This window comes from Macrobrachium rosenbergii, chromosome 35 (genome assembly GCF_040412425.1).
Source record: "Macrobrachium rosenbergii isolate ZJJX-2024 chromosome 35, ASM4041242v1, whole genome shotgun sequence".
Classification (NCBI taxonomy): Eukaryota; Metazoa; Arthropoda; class Malacostraca; order Decapoda; family Palaemonidae; genus Macrobrachium; species Macrobrachium rosenbergii.
Genome location: NC_089775.1, coordinates 685,207 through 705,544, shown reverse-complemented (window position 1 = coordinate 705,544; position 20,338 = coordinate 685,207). Strand labels below are relative to the sequence as shown.

The 20,338-nt window shown below is 40.4% G+C and overlaps 1 protein-coding gene across 1 annotated transcript in view; it reads right to left on the bottom strand.

Annotated features, from left to right (window-relative positions):
* The window catches only part of LOC136856242 (protogenin B-like), a 125,985-nt gene continuing 105,647 nt past the window's right edge, over positions 1-20,338 (bottom strand). The window contains 11 exon segments of the mRNA XM_067133933.1: positions 1-7,417; positions 7,544-7,618; positions 9,775-9,909; positions 14,120-14,232; positions 15,190-15,325; positions 16,381-16,556; positions 16,737-16,947; positions 17,674-17,877; positions 18,139-18,299; positions 18,805-18,937; positions 20,034-20,206. Of these exon segments, the coding sequence (XP_066990034.1) occupies positions 7,166-7,417; positions 7,544-7,618; positions 9,775-9,909; positions 14,120-14,232; positions 15,190-15,325; positions 16,381-16,556; positions 16,737-16,947; positions 17,674-17,877; positions 18,139-18,299; positions 18,805-18,937; positions 20,034-20,206 (1,769 nt within the window). The 3' untranslated portion in view covers positions 1-7,165.

The window sequence follows — 20,338 nt, the reverse complement described above, 5'->3', positions numbered from 1 at the left end:
TCCTTTTTTTAAAACTGTTTTATTCTCATTGCTGATGACAATTGGGCCGAGGTAATGTTTGTCAGAGTCATGCAGCCCTGGGTACTGTGCAACTGACACGTCTATGCCCAATACGTATTTTTTTATATGCCCAATACAACCAACACCACCTGTCATGGCTACTTTAGGCCACAGTGTTCTTCTAATTCTTCTTCTTCTAATTCTTCTTCTTCCATCATCATTATGGAATGCTGGGAAGAAATTTTTTGTTAGACTGTTTATTTTTTGTAGTATTAACTGTACAAACCACCTTATAACTACACTCTTGAGGTATGATAACAGATACTAGACAGCAAAAAAGATCTAAACGTCTTGGCACCCTGCCGCTTTCTGTGCCAAGACCACACACAGACGTAATTCGTATCATATTGTCTAAGAGGCACCCGAAGCATTTACAATTTTTCACTATTCGAAACAGAATTGACAACAATCATAATAATACTTCACAGTCATACAGATAACCCACTAAAAATAAGTAAGCCTTTGCAAAAGAATACATATATATATATATATATATATATATATATATATATATATATATATATATATATATATATATATATATATATATATATATAATATATATAATATATATATATATGAAATGTATGTACTTAATGTATATATCCATAAGTACTTGTAATGTTACATACATGTGTGTACGTATCACGCATCGACACAAAACGTACGGCACTGGATGTGCGGTACGCATCATGTGTACGCGCGCAAAGTCGCGCTTTGTTTGTACAGTCTATACAAACGAGGACTTTAAATCAAGAATATGCAAAATATGCATAATCTACAATATGCAACAATGCATATGCAATGAAACTCCCAATGCACGTTATACCCACGCGTAAGGGTCAGTTTATACACACTGTACGCAGACGTACACGCACGCATATATACAATACGGCATATAAGATTTTTCATAACAAAGTTAACATATTACTGCCAATTATTTATTTACACATCATTCATTAGGCTAGAGAGGATATACAATGCATTGTGTCAACAGTATCACTTAGCTTTTAGCTTTTAGCTTTAAAGAATGTATAACCAGGTACCGAGTGGGGGGGTGGTGGGGAGGGGTAGGGAAAATTGTGGATATTGACAAAAGGGGGGAGGGGGGGCCACATATCATCAACTTGTATTTCGACCGGTAATATTCGATTTGTCATTTCTCTGGAGAAACGGTTCTCGCCACCTTCGTCCCGCTACCGACGCGTCTCGTAAACCGACGTCCGGTCCGTACGCGTATCCGCCTGGCTGGATGGAACGCGTACCGGCGCGGCACAGCGCGCGGCGCTCCGTTTTGTGATATCGGCTCGTACACAGTTTTTTTTTTCCAAGTAAGACTTCACAGCCACAATCAGGATCACCTAAAGTTTAAAGTCACGTCATAATGGTTGCAACACAAGGGTGAATACTTAGCCCTAAATACTGATTCACAGCCAGGTCCTTACAATATATAACCTTACACTGCACGATTACGCAGCATGCCATATTCAGAGCCTACTCTAAGATGCTGATGCACGGATCACAGCTTTCGGAAAGCACAGCCTTTTTCACTCTTCCGCCAAAATCAAATGGAGTTGTGTCGGATCTGCTACAAAATGCTCGCTGCTTTTAGAGTCCCCGTGTCGGGCGCTAATGTACGACTTTATCCGGCGAGCTTGAAAACGACCGAATGTGTGTTTGTTTTTACTCTGGATCCTACTCTTATCTTTAACGGTGAGGTTTAATAATTACTATGTTTAATTTACTTTATCTTAGGCACTTCTAACCCAGCGAACGAAAAAGACCAACCTTGTAAAAGTATAAGGGAAACTAGGCGTCGCGTAAGAACTGGGCTTACCGCTGAGTTATTTTTTTTACACACTACATTATACAACTCGGCTACTCTACCTTACACATTAAAATACGTAACCTAGCGATTCTCTCACTTGCAATACCCACTGACTTATCTATAACAACTCCTGTATGACTCCCTGACAGTAAATTTGTACCTTCCCACGCACCCTCTTTATATCTGCTACGTTCGAATCACAAATGCATTATGTCTACTCTAAGGGTGATGCAGGAACTGTTATCACACAGGAAAGGGTCACTTCTCCTCCTTCGCCCAGGGCAGTTCAGTCTCCTCCAGCAGGAGGAACCACACTTGAACAATCCTCAGGTCGTCTGTACTCGACTTAAACTCACGAGGACTTGTATACCTTCCGCTCAGACTGAGCTTATCTTTGAAATGACAAGTTGATGATAAGAGATGAGGTTCAGATGACTTATTACGTACATGGTGGAGATTGTTGCAGTGCTCGAAAAAGTTCTGGAAACTCGTCTCAGACAACGGAAAAGTGCACCGATACTGCAAAATGATCAGGAAGTTTGGTGGCAGCATGAATTGCAGAACTGAGTTTGCGTGTGATCGGGATCACACTCGTTAACATTACAATGAAGAACATGGCTGTAGGTCTTGAAGTAGTTGGAATTATACACCACAGACTTCAGAGACTTTGCCAATTAGGAGCTGTTAGTTGATATAGTATCCTAATAACAATCAATTATCATATAACACTTTACCTATAAATGAGATGACTGATTGTGAATGAGAGAAGTACAGTACATATAGAAAAGACAATCCTGAAAAATATATTCAAGTTAAAGAAACAGCAAAGATTAACATACCTTCACGTTCTCCGACATCAACCGTCGGCTTTAAACCTCGCGTGCACACGTACGCTTAGACATTCAGTTCAAACCAAAGTTACAGAGGCTTCAGCCAGACTTCACAAGGGTCTTACAGAGCTTGAACAGTGGCTGAAACTGCCTATTCACAATCAGGACTTAACATTAATCAATTTTCCTAAACACAACTTGTTTAAAAATAGAATTTACACAGGTCGTGAATGAATATATATATATATACTTCAATTTGCAAGTACTTAGTATACAGCAAATACCTGGAACTATCACTAATTAGAATCTAAGGCCCAGCCATCAATCACAACAGATCGAATATGCACTTAACAGTATGAACACATCCTTAGCACTGGAAAACACGACACGTACAGCCCCACCTCCCGCCACGCAATCAATTTCACAAATTCTCTTTAAATACGGCAAAGGATGAGGCTGTCCCGTGCCACGAACATTCCTTGCACACCTCCCAACTCCTCTTCAACACCAGTTTTCCAAATCAGAGAAGGATCATTTGACAACAGTTGGATTATGGGATCAGAGTTGTAAAAGCAATAACAGATAGAGAACAATCTTTGGCCACAGCTAACTGCCGACTATAAATTGCTACACAATCACAGTAATACTTTGCAATATATGTGGCCTGTATCAATAGTTAGGAATACAAAACATGACGAGATTCAATTTGTAACTGGACAAAAAAGGGCGACTCCTTCTTTTAACTTTAGCAGCTCATTGGAGAAATGACAAAACTAAGTGGCTTAGTTAAACTTCCTAAACATCGATTCTTTCTTTCTTCGCAGTATCTGCAGTTACTGACTCATCTCAAGCATCACACAGAAGAGTTACAGAAAGCATATAGGAGGGAGGGCACACTACTTTCAAAGTGATGTCCTTGAATAGAAATTTTTCAATGTGGTTTCTTTTCCTAGGGTAAGAATTTTGCTGTTTTCACCAAGTCTTCTTTTAAATGCTCCAGGTATACTGTACTGTTCTTGCTGCAGAGTTTAACTTTTAACTGATCCTTCTGCTGCGAAAGGGGTTCCTCTCATATTTCTCTACGTACAGCAAGAGATCTCTCAGTAACCGCTGTGCAACAGCTTACCATCTCTCACTTGGTTGAGTAGAATGAACCAAGGTTCATTTCCCAGTTGAAATTCTTCAGTATTTTGGTGTTCCAGTGATGATAAGTCTGCCACAATACATTAGGTTACCTTCATCTGAATTTCTCCCCTCTGACAAACTGTCTGTAACTGAATTCCCATTAATCTGGGCTAGGTCTCCTTCTATGTCCTCTCTCCTTGAGTCTCTGGACCCTTCTCTGGTCTTCTGCTCATTGCTCTAGGTTTAAATGACCCTCTTTCATTCTCATCCCATGTCCAAACCATCTCTGATCACAGTGTAAAATCTAAATTCATGTTCTCGTGGGCTACTCGAGCAGACACATAAATTCTGGGTTACTGGTGATTCAACTCTCTCTTGCTTCTCCCAATAGCACCTTTAAATACTTCATTGCATTACACAAGTTAATTAAACGTGAAACCACGCGCCAATAATACAATACAGAATAGAAAACTGTGTCAGGGGATAATTAGTAAGCTTAGGTTAATCTCAGGCTCTTTTTCCAATGGCCTGGTTAAAGTTACCCAACATTTACCATTCTGATAAACACCGATAACCGTCTATCATTCTGATAAACCTTGTGGAATTTTTGCAGTATCATGGGGGTAAATATTATATGAAGTGGATTACAAATTGTACAGTTCACATGTTCATAACATACAAATCTGAAATACAAAAAAACTATTTCTCATTCCAAAACAACACTGCACTGTGACCTACATTATTGTAAGCTGGTTTATACAATAACTCTGAATGACTTCAATAAAATGAACAATTTCTTAGGACTGTCATTTGACTAAAAAAATACAAAAATACAAATCCCGCTTAAGCTCTGGATACAAAAGACTTACAAAACATGCGTGGGTTTTATTTTTTCAAAGGAAACTCTAAAAAAAAAAAAGGAGAAGAGGTAGAATTCAATACGCAACAGACTGCGGTACTTGAAGCAGAGTCACTGGTGGAATGGAAAATAGTACGTATGAGAAGTGGAACAAGTGGGTTGTGGTATGGTTAAGTATACATATTTAAAAAGGGGAAAAACTGAAGGCAAAAAAAGGCTTTGAACAGTTTGTTGTGCACTGAGAAAAATTGCGTACGGCGCGATGCATTTCGTTGTGGCAAAACTTCGTCGCGACTTGTTAGCCGGCAACGCCCGTAACTTTACGCGCGCTGCGATTCACACTGGCAAGTCTTAAGTACACTGCAATGCATGTGGCGAGTTAGAACTCCCATACGCCCGAACGACTACACAGAGACTAGCAGTACGGCGCTCGCAGCAAGCGACGCGCTGCGTGGCGTACCTTTTCAATTTCCACTCTCTTCAAGATGTGATACCCACTGACCCAGCAAAGCAACAATATCCACGATACACAAATAAGTTATGTTTTGCTTTCTTTTAATAAGACATTCCTGAGTGACCTTTATAGAACTACCAGGCTAACATGAACAAAAATCTAGAATATACTCATTACACAAAATTTTTTTTTTTAACTATGGTATGAAAACATTTTTTTTTTTGTTAAACCTGAAGTTTTTTTAACCTTCTTGATTGTATATGTTAACTCCTATATTTCTATTTACTCGCCTAACACACTATGACTGCTGAAAGATATTCTGTGTTAATGGGAGGGGGAAAAATTGGTTTAAGCAGCATCTAATGATTGGAGCTGCAAATGACTTTACCAGTGGACATCAAAAGAACCTTCTTGTTAAATTTTCCTGTGGACATTAAAACAGCCATCTTGTTAAATTTTCCTGAAGTTAAAATGAGAATGGCTCTACTTGAAGCTTTTGGTATTTAACTTCTAGAATTCCATTCACAGAATCTACTTGGCAATACATCTTTGTCAGAGTTGGAACCTGGCTAGCATACTAGCTTGCAATTTTTTCCACGAGCAAAACTGTGATGTCTATTTAGTGTTTAACTGTTTTCCAGATATGATTTACTCTTAGAATTCATTAATTTCACTAAAATATTTGAATACAGTAAAACATACAACAATAATTAAATGAAATTACTAAACAAAATATACATATATCTCATTGTTACACAAAGTAATGGCATTCTTAACATGGATTCATCATGAATGTATCTGTCAGTTTCTCAAAATTAATTTTAGTTTACAAGCTTCCCTTGAAATCCCATGACTGTAATTATTATGTGAACTGTCCAAGACAAAAGCCAATAATCAGTCTGCAACAAATAACTGACCCCATTGCAACCAAGTACAGTGCTACACTGTAGACCCCATTGCAACCAAGTACAGTGCTACACTGTAGACCTCATTGCAACCAAGTACAGTGCTACACTGTAGACCTCATTGCAACCAAGTATAGTGCTACACTGTATAGAGATTTTTGGAATGAAACTTAACTCTCTCTGAGGATGAACTGCACTTCAGTTCTCTAGCTGAAGACTCAATTATATAGTAACTTATGCAGTACCTGTAATACAGGAGAACAATGTCCCTTACTAGCTGCAAACAGTTGCTTTCGTAAGTCAAGGTGCTAAGACTTCACTCCGTAAATCCCGAAGAGATGGCATCACGACGCGTCGCGTTAAAAGATTCTCCCAGGGCAGACGTCAAACAGTCAGAGTACCCAACCCTTCACCAGAACAATGCTTTCAGCAATCATGTACATAGAAGAAGTGGTGCATTTTAGCTTTTTTTTTTTTTTAACAGTACAACCTGCAGCGAGAAATCCCCTGATGCTTATCAACAAGAAACTACGACTATATCTTAAAAGACTCTAGACATAAATTGGACTTTGAAAACCGCCTCACATCTCGTAAGACAAACAGAATGCAGTGGAATGAGTATTATTTTCACCCAAGTGGATTGGTCATAGGGGGTTTCCGAAACATCCTTCCTGCTCAAGGTTTGTGCTGCTGATGCTGTCCTCCTGCTCGCTCGCTCGCCGTTGTTGTGCTTCTTCGCCACCCTCCTCCTCCTCCTCCTCCTCCTCCTCCTTCCGTTTGCTCGGTATGAGTGGCCTGTGGTAGGGTTGCTAGGTCCAAACTCCCCCTCTGAACCCGTACCGTCACTTTCGTTTTAGTACTGGAGTTGTAGGCTCTCACCAACACGTTCGTTACGAGTCTCGAGACTCCGCGGATAAAGAAGACCCTCTCGGCCTGTAGTAGTAGTAGTAGTAGTAGTAGTAGTAGTAGTAGTAGTAGTAATAGTAGTAGTACTAGCGAGGCGTAGAACTGCAGCACGTTTTTTCTCTTCTTGTGGAAAGGGCGTCTGGACCTACATTACTCTAGACCCGTGCCTTCACCCGTGAGTTGAGGTTGAAGCGATCCCTACGAGGACGCCGTCACTTCCACCGCCCCCGCGCCGCTGTCGCTGGAGGAGCAGCCCGGCTCGACCTGAGTAGATTCGCCCGTGCATCTCGAGTCGAGATCCGTCGTCAGTGGGGAGCATCCGTCCGAGATGGTCTGCAAGAGCTTGCTGGACGCATCGTCGTCGTCGTCGATATCGTCCAGGCTGTCTTCCAGGTTGCTGGAACCGATCCCGTCGCGCGGAGGGACGTGGTTCTCGTTTGGCACATCACCCTGGGGTGCGGTAGGCAAGAAGGTCAGGGGCCGATGTGCGGCCAATGGAAACATCTGTGACACTCCAATATTCAACAGTATATACCCTACTAAGCCAGAATTCTAACAAGTTATGCCGACAAGTACCTGATTCATGGAAGATGCGTTGACTTCTAACAGACAGTTTACCACTACTCCATCACCATGGGCCCCTGGGCCTCCCTGAGGGGATGTACATAAATGGTAAGTAAATATATCTGTAAGTGGATCGTTTAATAACATCGTCACATCCTCAACAGGATCTGATAAAGTGCAATTTTGGCCTAGCTTAAAACGTGGCGCAAGTATTCTACATAATTATTTACAATCAGGGGTTTTAAGAACAATATTTGCAAATATAATCTTTATATTTCATAAACATAAGCCTCCTATTTCACTAATGATAAGGCTCTGAAGAGCAATTACTTGAGAGGTGAAGTTTCTCTTGAAGAGGTTGCATCTTCTCCCAGTTGGGTATTCCAGTGCTAGGATGACCATCCTTCATTTTAAATCATGAATTGTCATTTATAAATCTCAACAAACTGAAGTTCGAGGTTGGAATGAGGAAACTCTCAGTGAATTAAGGAATTTCCTCTTGAAAGGCATTACAGAAATGTTTTAAATCTCTTTATGGCATGAGTCAGTACCTTTCGAACTCTGATATTGAAAGCTTCTTGGCTGCCTCTAGAGTACCTCAATTTCTAGTCGAGTGGTTGAGATGTTTCCCACTCTGTCTACAAAGACTCACTGTAGATTGTCTGTGTACTGCTTTGTTGAGCTGTATTTAGTAGAAATCCTTCAAGTCTGAGGGACATGATAGGTAATCTCTGGGCTTTTGGTTATGCACCTGGAAGTTATCATAGAATCTCCTGAGATGGGACTACCACAGTAGGTTGGGGCAAGTTGGTAGCTCCCTATTTCTGGTCAAGTACTGGCATTAGCTTCAGTTTCCAGAGTTGATTGAGTAATCTCAGTGACCAACTCCACTGGTGTATTTAAACAAGAATGAATAAAAATGGAAAATATGTCCAAATGATGGAATACTTAACTGGAAGAAGATAAAACAACCTTTCTTTGATGGAAACCTTAATTTTTATTTAACCGTTACACAGAGAAATATGCACAAGTAAAATCAGAAGTTTCTTCATGTGCGAACACAATCAGATCTATCCCAGAGGCAGACTAGTGCTGTTGTTCACTCCAAGTTATTTTGAAACACAAAGTCCCTTTGAATACACAAAAATAGTTTTATTTTCTAGGATAATTCTGCCGTCAGCAGTTTCGTTTCAAATGGAAAAGATCTATATTTTTCTTAAAGTGTAAATGAGTTTTAGGTTACAAACAGAAAATAACACTGAGGGCAGAAATAAGTTGTTTATACCTCTTACACTGCCAACTGCAATTCAAGATCCTCTTGAATGCTGTAGGTTTAAAGACTGATATTCTGATGCTTAAAGACTGCTCACATCTTCACAATTATCTGGGGTCTTTTAGCAATCAAATGCTAGACTAACTGATATCAATTCTGATACTGAAGGTGGCTACAGATTGGCTTCGATAAAACTGATCTCTTGCAATGAAAACACTTCTACAGCACTCTCCAAGCGCCACAATTATGCAAATCATTAAAAATTCTGGCAGACCACAAAGAAGAATCTGGTGTCTTCTGACACTGCAGACTCAAGAGGACACTTGACATACAAGTGTACATCATGTGGAATCATAATTCTAATGAAATGAATACATGAAATTATGAACTGAAACTCCAAGGCTGAACTTGAGTGAAGTGGGGAAAAGATCACCACAGATCAACTTCAGGTTCAGTGGATGTTGGCACTCTGTACTAGTGGGTGAAGGCCCTCTGCCAACTGAAGAAAATAAGTTTATGCAACTGTCATCAATTAGCAACAAGTTCTTAAGTTCTGATGCAATGAGATTTACAGACGTTTATCAGAAGATAAACATCAATACTACTTCAAACAATGGCCTTCCATGGGCAAGAACTGAGCAGTCTTGAAGTAAACGTCCCACCAAAGAATTTTACAGATGTACCCCATTAGAGTATGGCAGTGTAAGTGGATGAATATTATAAAATTAACTCAACAATTTTTGCAGATAAAACATATATAGACACATCACGAACACACACAATAAGCACAGCTTGGATTAGAAGCATCGGCTTCGGCGAATTATACTATACTGCGGAATCATTCACAGTTCTAGGTCTACGAGTTAGTCATGCAATTATTTCAGCTCTTATTATCACCAACATCACAAGTCTCTCTCACAGGTTTCATTATTTAAGGAAAACTTTTTAATAGTGTTACTTTCGTTCTTACCTTCGTGTCTAGATGATGGTTATGAATGGCTGGTGGTAAGGAGGTAAGCATAGGTTTGTAATCATTAAGTTCAGTGCAATCTCGACTTGCTGGTTTGAGTCCGTTGGCATAAATCATTCGACAAGTACCGTTACCCTGAAAGGTTTGTTTCTGATGTAAGAACCACAATTTTGCCAGTGATGTACAAGAGAGTGATACATTTACAAGACAATATTCTACTGCACATTTACATAAATATTTTGTATCTTATTGAGCCCATTTACAAGACAACACACATACCTCTTAAAATGGATACTCTAAGTTTTCTATAAAGTTCAAACTTCAACCTGAATGTTTTCCAAACTTGGTTACGTAGCAGACGCACGGAAACTTGATACGGAGGCTCTGGGTTTTCAATCCAGTTCAAACTTCAACTCAGACGTTTCATATAGCTTTGGAACCTACAAAACTTGATACAAGAATTTGCAATATCAATTCCCCAATCTTTCTTTGCGGATCTGGAAATGCCAAGCCCTTGTGTCAGTGCAAATTGTGGCAGGAACTGGAAACTTTATTCTTTGGTTTAAAGTAAGTCTGGTATTAATTCAGCCCACACTCTTCAATGAGGGAAGGCTGTTGACTTCTCACCATCTTCAGTAAAGCTTGACAATTATACTGTGGTCCTGTAATGATGATCTTGGCCCATCAAGCTAGTCTCTAATATAGCTGGAATGCCCTAAATAACTGAGGACTTCACGGTCTTGGCTCTACGCTAACCCATATTACTAGCTGGTATGATTCTTCCAACCCTTTTCCTTATAGGATGAGTGTCTCTTTGAGAGAGCACTTTGCTTTCCTTCTGTGTGTCCTGGGTACACTTCTCCTTTATTCCTTTCTTTCTCATCACTGAACTGTACTCTGAGTTAGCAATCATGGCTTCATTTATCCATTTTAAATTCTCCCTTCTCTCCTGCTTATGAAGTGTTCAATCCTACAATGGTTCTGCTATGGTGGTTGGGTGGTATCACCAAGGGCTTTCCACTGTGTTGTTCTCAGGTTCAATTTTTGCCCACTGGACACATAACTTTCTTGTTCCCTTGAGAGGGATGGTGGGTTTGGGGTGGTATACAGGTCTGCCAGCTGAGTCTATAGCTACTTGCTTGCTTTTCCAAGGATCAAGTGGGTTAGACCTGTTTATATGAATGTAAGTCTTGTACTGAAGATTTTCACTTGACCATCAAGTGTCCACTCAAAGTATCTTTCACCAAGTTCATGATTTCTCTCCATGATGCCACCAGCTGGACCTTGACACAACTTGCAAGGAGGAGGAGAGTCATCTCATGTTACCACTCTCAATTATCAAGAATGACTTGACAACTCTTGGCTGATTCCTACTCGCGGTGGGAACGGGCCTTCTCATCACTTGTCAGATAAGAATCTTTTCTTAAAAATTAAAGTTACATCTTGGATCACCATTCCTCCATTATCAGACTTCCATGAATATCAGACACCCTGTACTAAAAGTAAAACCTGCATTTGATAAGAAACTTCAACAATGTTTGCATGGTTTAGAGACATGAATAGGTATGATTTGAGAGTATGTAAGTGAGAAAAGGTGGAAATGGATGCAAACTGGAGGTGTGAATGAGTGACAAGGTGTAATTTGTGCTGTGGTTTGAAATTCCTTGCTGTAAATGATCTTTTAAATATCTAGTGCATCTGTAATTATTGGGCTTCTCATATTCATTCACTGTATTGCCTGACTATGTCTTTATATTTGTTTAAAAATTTACGTCCCCAATCTTGCGTGATACCTGTAATCACCATGCAAAAAAGGTGCAAGCTTTGTTACCTGTGGACAATATCAAGTGTCTTGTGTTGGCCTTACTGCCTTTCATTGCTGTAAAAATCTTGTGCTCTTGGTGTGATTGTGCTGTGATGATTAATAACTGTGTAGCCTGCATATCTCAAAACATTTGGAAAACAAAATTGACATACTTTATTTTACATGTAATCTGAGACTGCCAAATCCAGCGTACATTGTTCCTGCCCGACACCCCGTCTTGAGCTTGCACGGAAACCAGTGTCGTCTTGAAACAGTGTGATGTTTGTGATTTATGTCAGAACAGCCACTTGTTTTATAATTTTATGACCTACTACGGATTTGCTAAAGGCTTATCAAGCAAAGATGGGTGCAAAAGAGGACCTAACATAAGCTAGGGTACAACATTTATCCATCTGATATGACTGAACACCCAAAAACCTCTAGGGCGTCTTTAAATGCATGACTTTGTCATTCAGTGATACAACCTGCTCGTCTCTCCTGATAATCCAGCCTCTTCTATCTTTGCAGTAATAGGAATTGCCGTTTGATTATTCAAATTCTTTGTTTAACAGAGCACTATCAAGTACTGCTGCCGCTATGTCTCCACCAAGCATTACTGCTCATGGTGCAAGCACAACTCATGCCTTCTAACCCATTTCAATCTCTCTTCACCAATACTGCACCATTCTCTGACCCTCTGTTACCAGAGTGTGAGTTATGAGAATTAGTTACAGAATTTGACTTCAGGCATTTAGCTGACATAAAATAAACTAGCTTTGGAGAACTACCTCCACTTTACGCCAACCAAATGTCATCATGCAAATTACGTACATCGAAGATAAAATACGATGATTCTGTGAAACGCGATCCATACGAATATAAAATAAATGACTGGGACAATAGAATTCAAGATCAAAATCTCTGGAAACAGAAGGCTCAGCAGGCCACAGTGTCAGTGAAGAGAGAAGATGGTAAAAGTTGCGCGTACACCATGAGAACCAAAGCTCGACACAGACGTAGTAATACAATTCAAATTCTGACCTTCAGGCACAAAACGACATTGATTTTCCACACATGTGGTTACTTGTCTGTTCCATCTAATCACTCCAATTTGCACTCAGTGCTGAGGTCTGTTTTCTTGCCAGTTCAAGTCGTGTAGCAGAACAGCGTAAACTGGGTTTGCAACTTTATAGACGGTTCTTCCTATTCCAGTCCGGACTGGCAGTTTAATGTGGATGCCACTTCAGACACCAATGATATCAATCACTCAAGGAATACTTCAATATTCTTATCACAGTTTATGAATGAAAACAAGGAACAGATTTGACCAATCGTAAGTTAATACTAGATGGGACAAACAAAGATTGCATTGCTCCACCAAGCTATCTGTTAAATCCCCTTTCATAAATACATTGGTATGACCAACAGAGTTCCTCAGGTACTCTACCTTACCCACATTTTCTTTCAGAAACAGCAGGAAACTATCTTTTAGACAAACATTAGCTCCTCTGACAACAAATGAAGCAATGAAAAATCCTGGATTCAGACTAGGACCTAGGAGACTGCTAAAGTTCAATTAACTGTTTCCTGGAACGCAGTGAATCTTTAAATAAGAAAACATATCATCTTTGGGAGATGCAGTAACACCAACTCTGACTTTGCAAATACTCTCAAACTTTTCATGTTTGTATTTCTGGCGATCAGTACGATATCCATTACGTGTATACAACTGGTTTTATTCATATTCCCAGCCTATCATATGGCTTGTCCAAAGACTCTGTTTTGACACGGGAAATTTGCGGTTCTGGATTTGGGGCATCACGCATTCGCGGATTTCTCTGTGGAACATATGTTCACATTATTCGCGGAAAATTCGCCTACTGGCGGTATTTTTCATAGAGAAATATTCACAGATTACTCTATTTTCATATAATTTTCGTGACTTAATGCACTTTTTGTGATAAAGCTATTAAAATATTCAGTTATAAGCATTTTTAGAGGGGTATTTTTTGGTGTTCTGAACTATCAAAATAGTCAGTTATAAGCGTTTTTAGAGGGGTTTTAAGTATTTGCGGATTTGAGCTATTTGTGAGGGGTAGTGGTACGCACCCCCAGTGAATACTGGGGGTTGACTGTATAAAGTTGAAGTTACAGAAGTTGGACAGATAAGTAGGAGGAAATGAAGGGGGAACGTTTAACTCTCTAGGCCAAAGTTGGCTACAGAAATCCTTCGCCATCATATCACAACCACAGCGTTTTTCCCAAGTCCTCACTTCGATTCATCGTATAGCGTCAAGTGGCACACAGGCTGTCCCAAAGACGAGTATAAATATATACCTCAGAGTAGCACAACTGCTACCTACCTTTCCGAAACGAGAAAGTACCAACGGTGCTTCTTCGACGTATATCAAAAAAAGCCATCACAAATTCACAATCAAAGCTTGAGGTGTTTTGGAGCTGTTGTTGGAATTCTGCAAGAAAGTGCATTCTGATGCAAAAGCCAGAGTGTGCTTCACAGCGACCCTTGGGGGCAAGACTCACCTGGAAAGCCGACGTCGCCGCGCTCTGTCGCAGACGGATCACCCTCAGGCATAGAATCACCACCACGGTGAAGGTGATGGCTGCCAACAGCGTCACTACGATAATCACCACCACTGCGGAAAGAGATCACGTGTCGTCAGGCGACTTGGCCCCTGTACTGTACGTTACCCTTCCCAAGAGTCGCCGGGACGGCAAATAACCAATTACAATCCAGTTTATGGAACCACTGCAAGAAATACACCTTCCAGAACATAGCCTATAGGTTTATGAAGACTAATTGTATCCCAATTAATAGAACCAGCCTGTATGTTTACACAAAATAATCACTGTACATAAAAATTTATGAAGCCACTGCAAAGACTTATTTCCACAGCAGTTTGCATTCCTAAGTACTTAAGGATGTTCATATTTTAACACTCAGTACCATAACTAAGCTAAAGAATGAAAACTGATTGATAGATATGTATGTAAACAATTTTAGGTCTCCAGAATTTACAATTAAAACGAATCTAAAATTAAAATAAATCTAAAATTCCTAAAAGGTTCTGAAATGAGATACTCTACTCTACTGTGTGCCAAGTCGAAGGCTGGATCCACACTGAACAGAATTTTGTGTATTTATATCATGCTTAGTATGTACACTGCCAAAAAAAACTAGTATGTCTTCATAGCTACACCATCATGATTTAAAATGTGTAAACAATACAGGTCTTCATTAAAGAGTAGGATTACATGTGAACAAAGACATACAAAATCTGAAAGCAGAGAACGACGTTCATTCAGTGTGCAAGAAAAGATGAAAAAGTTGATCTCATACACTCAAGAATAGTGGAGAGGGAATGTAAAATTTAGCCCAAGGGCCAAGCACTGGGACCTATGAGGTCATTCAGTGTTGAAAATAAGTGTGAGACAATTCTTAGGAGAAGGTGAAAAGACGGAAGAAAGAGAACATGAACGGGGTCACGGTAGAAAAAGGATGAAGCTGGGAGCCGAAGGGACGCTTACAGTGCACTGGAGGAGGTGCACTGGCAGCACTACAGGGCATGAAAGGTGGACCACAAGAGCCTTACATTCTGTAGATATGTGAGGTTCCCCTACGAGTGTCGCGTTGATATAGACGAAGACAGTAGTGAGGGTGCCACGGCCTCCACGCGTCACGCCCGATATTTGTACGGTGTAGTTGGTGTTGGATACAAGGTCTCTGATCTGTAAAATAAGAGGCTGTTTCATTTTCTGTCCGTCTCACAAACCTTTAAAAACCTTCCGGCTTCAAGAGTCGGGACCAAAAACCTGTAATTACTGTACCGTGTACTTTACAATGTACATAGCTGCTAACAGCAGATTACTTCTTTAGTTTCCAAAGCTTACTTTAGTCAGTTCTGCTTAAACTCACCACCTAACCTTTTTGCTAACTGTTATAGTAATGATAGTTAAAATAAGCCAAGTACGGTGGACCCCTGCCTATTCGCCGTTCTGGATTTCCAGCTTCACGTATTCGCGGATTTGTCTGCGAAACGTTTATACAAACTATTCGCGGAAAATTCGCCCATTTGCGGTGTTTTCCACAGAGAAATATTCACTATATATTTTCACATTTTCGTGACTAAATGCATTTTTTGTGATAAAACTATTAAAACACTCAGGTATAAGCATTTTTAGAGTTTTTTTTTTGGTGTTTGAACTATCAAAATAGGCATTTATAAGTGTTTTTAGAGGGGTGTCAAGTATTGAATAAATAAATATAAACAAATAAATAATTATAAATAAATATATAAAAAAATAAATAAAAAATAAAAACATTGTGGTATGCATCCCCGCAAATACCAGGGGTCGACTGTACAGAGGAGAAACAACTTGCATCTAAATTAACTCACAGATTATAAAAATTGCACTATTATCTTATTTATTCCTACAATAAATTATCATGACCTTAAAGTAGTGCAGTTTAACCACGGCCATACTTCTAAGACTTTTATGTATACCTAGCCAGAAGGATTAATTCTTAAAAAAGTGAAAACTAATGTCAGGAAAGACTGAACAATCAATTTTCTGAAAAAAGTCCCTCTACATTCCTATACAAAAACAAAAGTTTATACTTTTCCACCCACTTTTGTTGTCCAATCTACCAAATGTTGTCATTAATAATGAATACCTGTGCAACACTGAGTGAAAAATCTATTTCCACGACAACAACACAAGTTTAACTGCCATTTCTCAAGCGTCCTTTGGATAAAGAAGAAGAAGAAGGAACTTCAACCCACCTGTGTACTGGTGAAATGGCTGTCAACAGTGTGGTTCTTCCATTCCAAGAGGTCGTGGGAATACGTCACCAAGTAGTACAAGAGGTGGCCATTGATGTGCTCCGGACGACTCCAGACTAGGTCTACGTCCTTTGGAGTGGCGGCCTTCCAGCTGACGTTCAGCGGGGCTGTAGGCACTGCAGAGAAACGTTCATTAATTGCTTATCCTGTGCCACGAGAGTCTATGCACTCAGGTTGGTCTTGAATGTTGATATAACAGTAGGGCATAAGGCTATTCTGAAAAAGTTCGCTTCTCAAGCCGAAGGTCTTTAGGTTTGTTTAATAAAAATGTATAGTGACTACATCAAAGATCTTACCTCCCTCTGTCGTAGTTACAACGACTGGCTCCGAAAGGGCACTGGATACTGCCAGAGTCGAGGCTGACACAGATATTTCGTACTGGTTGAGGGGCTTCAAGTCGTTGAGTATCACCTTCCGACCGGTGACCCTCCAGTACCTCACCTCTGGTTCCTCGCCTTCTCCTTCTTCTCCGCTGTCCTCTGGGTCAGGTACGACAGTCTGAGATTCCTGAAAATGATTGCTAGTTTTAGTTCAGTCACTTAATTCCTTCTGTGAGGTCTTTCCTGTGTGATGCGTGGTGCACCAAAGGTTATTTGCAGCATCCTACATTTTATCAATTCCTTTGGTTGAGTTCCTCCTAGCTCTCTGATCTTTTTAGCTCTGCCTAACTCCAGTTTTCATCTTATTTACAAAATAGACCCTTCAACCAGTCCTAAGAGCCCAGAAATGCAACTCAGTGATCTAAAACTAATCAAAACTTATCTGACTCAACTCTACATAAGATAGCTACACTTGGAGTTAGAGCAACTGAAGACCACAAAATCACAAGACCTACCCCAGGAACTGAAAGACCAACTTATAGGCTACATTCAAGAATGTTTCAAGACTAGGAAGGAGACAGATCTCCTGTACCCAAACAAATGATCTTGATAAACTGGCACATGAGCTGAATGTAGCCACATTACGAAAGCAATAAAGTAACAACTGCTGTGCATGGAGCCATTGTGAGCTCCATGGGGTGACATATACCAAGTGTAGCCACATTCCAAGCTTGAAGGAAAGTGACAGATCTGACGAACATTGCCACAATAGGAACTTGAGTGGGATTTGACACATCTACCGAAGACAAGCACATTATGAGGTCAATGAAAAGCCACATAAACTGACCACAATCATATCATGATACTGAACAAACCTTCCAAAGGCACAACAAAGAAAATGAGCCAATCCTACCTTTAATGGCTGAGGAGGATTCCCTCTGAGTGGCTCTGACTGGCTCTGATCGCCGTCGACATCCTTGGGACTGTCCAGATCCTTGTCTTTGCAAACCTTCTGCTTCCCCAAGTGGACGACCTTCACTGTGAAGAACTCTGGGGTAACCCTTCTCCCTTTTGGGCGCCATGTTACCTGGATGCTGGTGGTGCTAAGTGTTTTCACCTGTTTGGAAAGCAAATTTATAAATGGGACATAAAGGTCAATCAGATTGTTTAAGGAACGAAGCAAATCAAAGTGTATAATGCAGTAAAGGATAGTCATACTGAAACAGATTTTAGAATGGTTCAGATTGCTGAATGGTATACAGCACTACCGTTTTGACCGATAATCACTGTACTGTAATGACAACTATATAAAATACTATGAATGCTTGAAATACAGTTATTTACTCATTAAACATCACTGCCAAACTTTAGAGCCCACCTTGACTTTCTTGACACCAATCTTAGCATTGTTGTCAGTCGGTGGAATGTGAGGCGGCGAGGGGGTCAAAGTGCAGATTGTCTGCGTCACCGACGTCTTGTCTGTCTCTCGTCCTCTCTTGTACATGGGCACGACGCACACCGAATAGCAAGTTCCCACCTCTGCGAGGAAAAGTAGAGGGCAGAGACTGTCATTTCTGTTAATGCATTACAAACTGCTTTCCAGCTACGAAATCAGGGGAAGATTATTGATAAACATCAGGGATAATGAAATGACTCGTCTTCCATCCCCCGAAGGGTAACAGATCAAACATCTGACTAGGCCACGTTAAAATGAAAGCGGTTGATGAGGCATTCCTTATTTCATTCTTTGGTCTGAGAAAGGATGTTCTCAGTCCAGAGTCCTACCTTGAAGTGTTTTCTCAAGTGCCAGGTGAGCCTGTAGCTGGAAACTTGCAGCTATACGGATGTCAGGTAAGATTCAGATAATGATAACACCTCAACACAACTTTCCCTTTTATCCACACGACATTTACAACCAAGCTTTAGGGACAAGAATGATCTCAAGCCACACTAATATTTCCAAGAGCCCTCCAACTATTGTTCAAATAAAGGAAGACTTTTCAGAATTATTCACAAGAGGAGAAAGACAAGTGTCTAGACTCACCCAGATCATCTAGTATGATGGATGACGCGGAAGCCTGGAGATTCCTGTGGGACTCGGACCCGTGGGAGTTGTTGTAGGAGACACTGTAGGAGAACACCTGGGCTCTCAGGTCTTTGGCAAGTTCCCACTCCACCTGGTGGGAAAAGAATGATGGACGTTACTCTATAAAATCTTGTCATAATCTCATCATCTGTGGAAGTCTGGGATGTAATCTTTCACCCTGCATGGCTGCAATTTATTAATTTTGGAAGATTACTTCAATCCTGTCATTTGTGTGAGATTAAATTCTGTATTTTTCTGTAATTACAATACCTGTCAATTGAGAAAGTCTTGAATGCAGTTGCTGTATTTCAGTCTGTAAATATTTTAACGTATTTGTCACTTGTGTCAATTTTGGATACACGACTTCAATTTGGAATTGATCATGTCATATGTGAAAGAATGACATTACCTCTGTATAGCTTACTGTAATTCTGTCAAGTGTGAAGACTTGCAAAGAGTATCTGTAAAGGACTTTACCATAATCCTACCACTTGATGATTACCTGTGATTGTCATTAAGCATTTCCTGTTTAACAAAACTAATCCTTCAGACCAGAGCATAGGGAAGTTGCAACTAGTTCAGTGGTACGTGTAGCTATTACTAAATGTCCCCGTAACCAATTTAGTCACTTTTACCTGGCGAAAGCTTTCAGTTCAGAGGAGAGTAGAAGCTATTCCTTATATCTGGTAAGAAAAAGAGGTGGGATTTATACACAGAAAAAGGCTCAACCTCCTGATATGTTAACAGGCTTATAAACTATGAGGTCCCCATGTTCACAGGCTTACAAACTATGAGGTCCCCATGTTCACAGGCTTACAAACTATGAGGTCCCCATGTTAACAGGCTTACAAACTATGAGGTCCCCATGTTAACAGGCTTACAAACTATGAGGTCCCCATGTTCACAGGCTTACAAACTATGAGGTCCCCATGTTCAGCAGGCTTACAAACTATGAGGTCCCCATGTTAACAGGCTTACAATCTATGAGGTCCCCATGTTAACAAGCTTACAAACTATGAGGTCCCTATGTTAGCAGGCTTACACACTATGAGGTCCCCATGTAAATTATCTCAGAGGACTGTTCTGAATCAAATAGCCCACCTGACTGACAGACCTACTACTGAAAACTGGAACTTGACGAAGAGCGGCCTACGCCAGCGCCTACAGAAACCGTAGACCGAACTCACCAGAATCTGCGTTGGGTTGTCGCTGTTGACAGAGAGATGGAGAGTGGGACGCTTGTCCGAATTTCCTTTCTTGAGCATCTTGACCTTCTCCCAGGTCATGAGCTGCGCGTCAGGGTATCCCGCAGGAGTCCTGGCCAGTACCCTCGCGTCGTACCACTTGTTGGGATGTAGATCTTTTGAGGAAGAAAGAGGGGTAATGTTTTTCAAAATTGTGAAGTAGATAGAACAGGAGTAACCTCCTTGAAATTGGGACCAATGACTGAGGTTTTTACCTTCCATTCATTTATGTCTTCTTATACATTCTA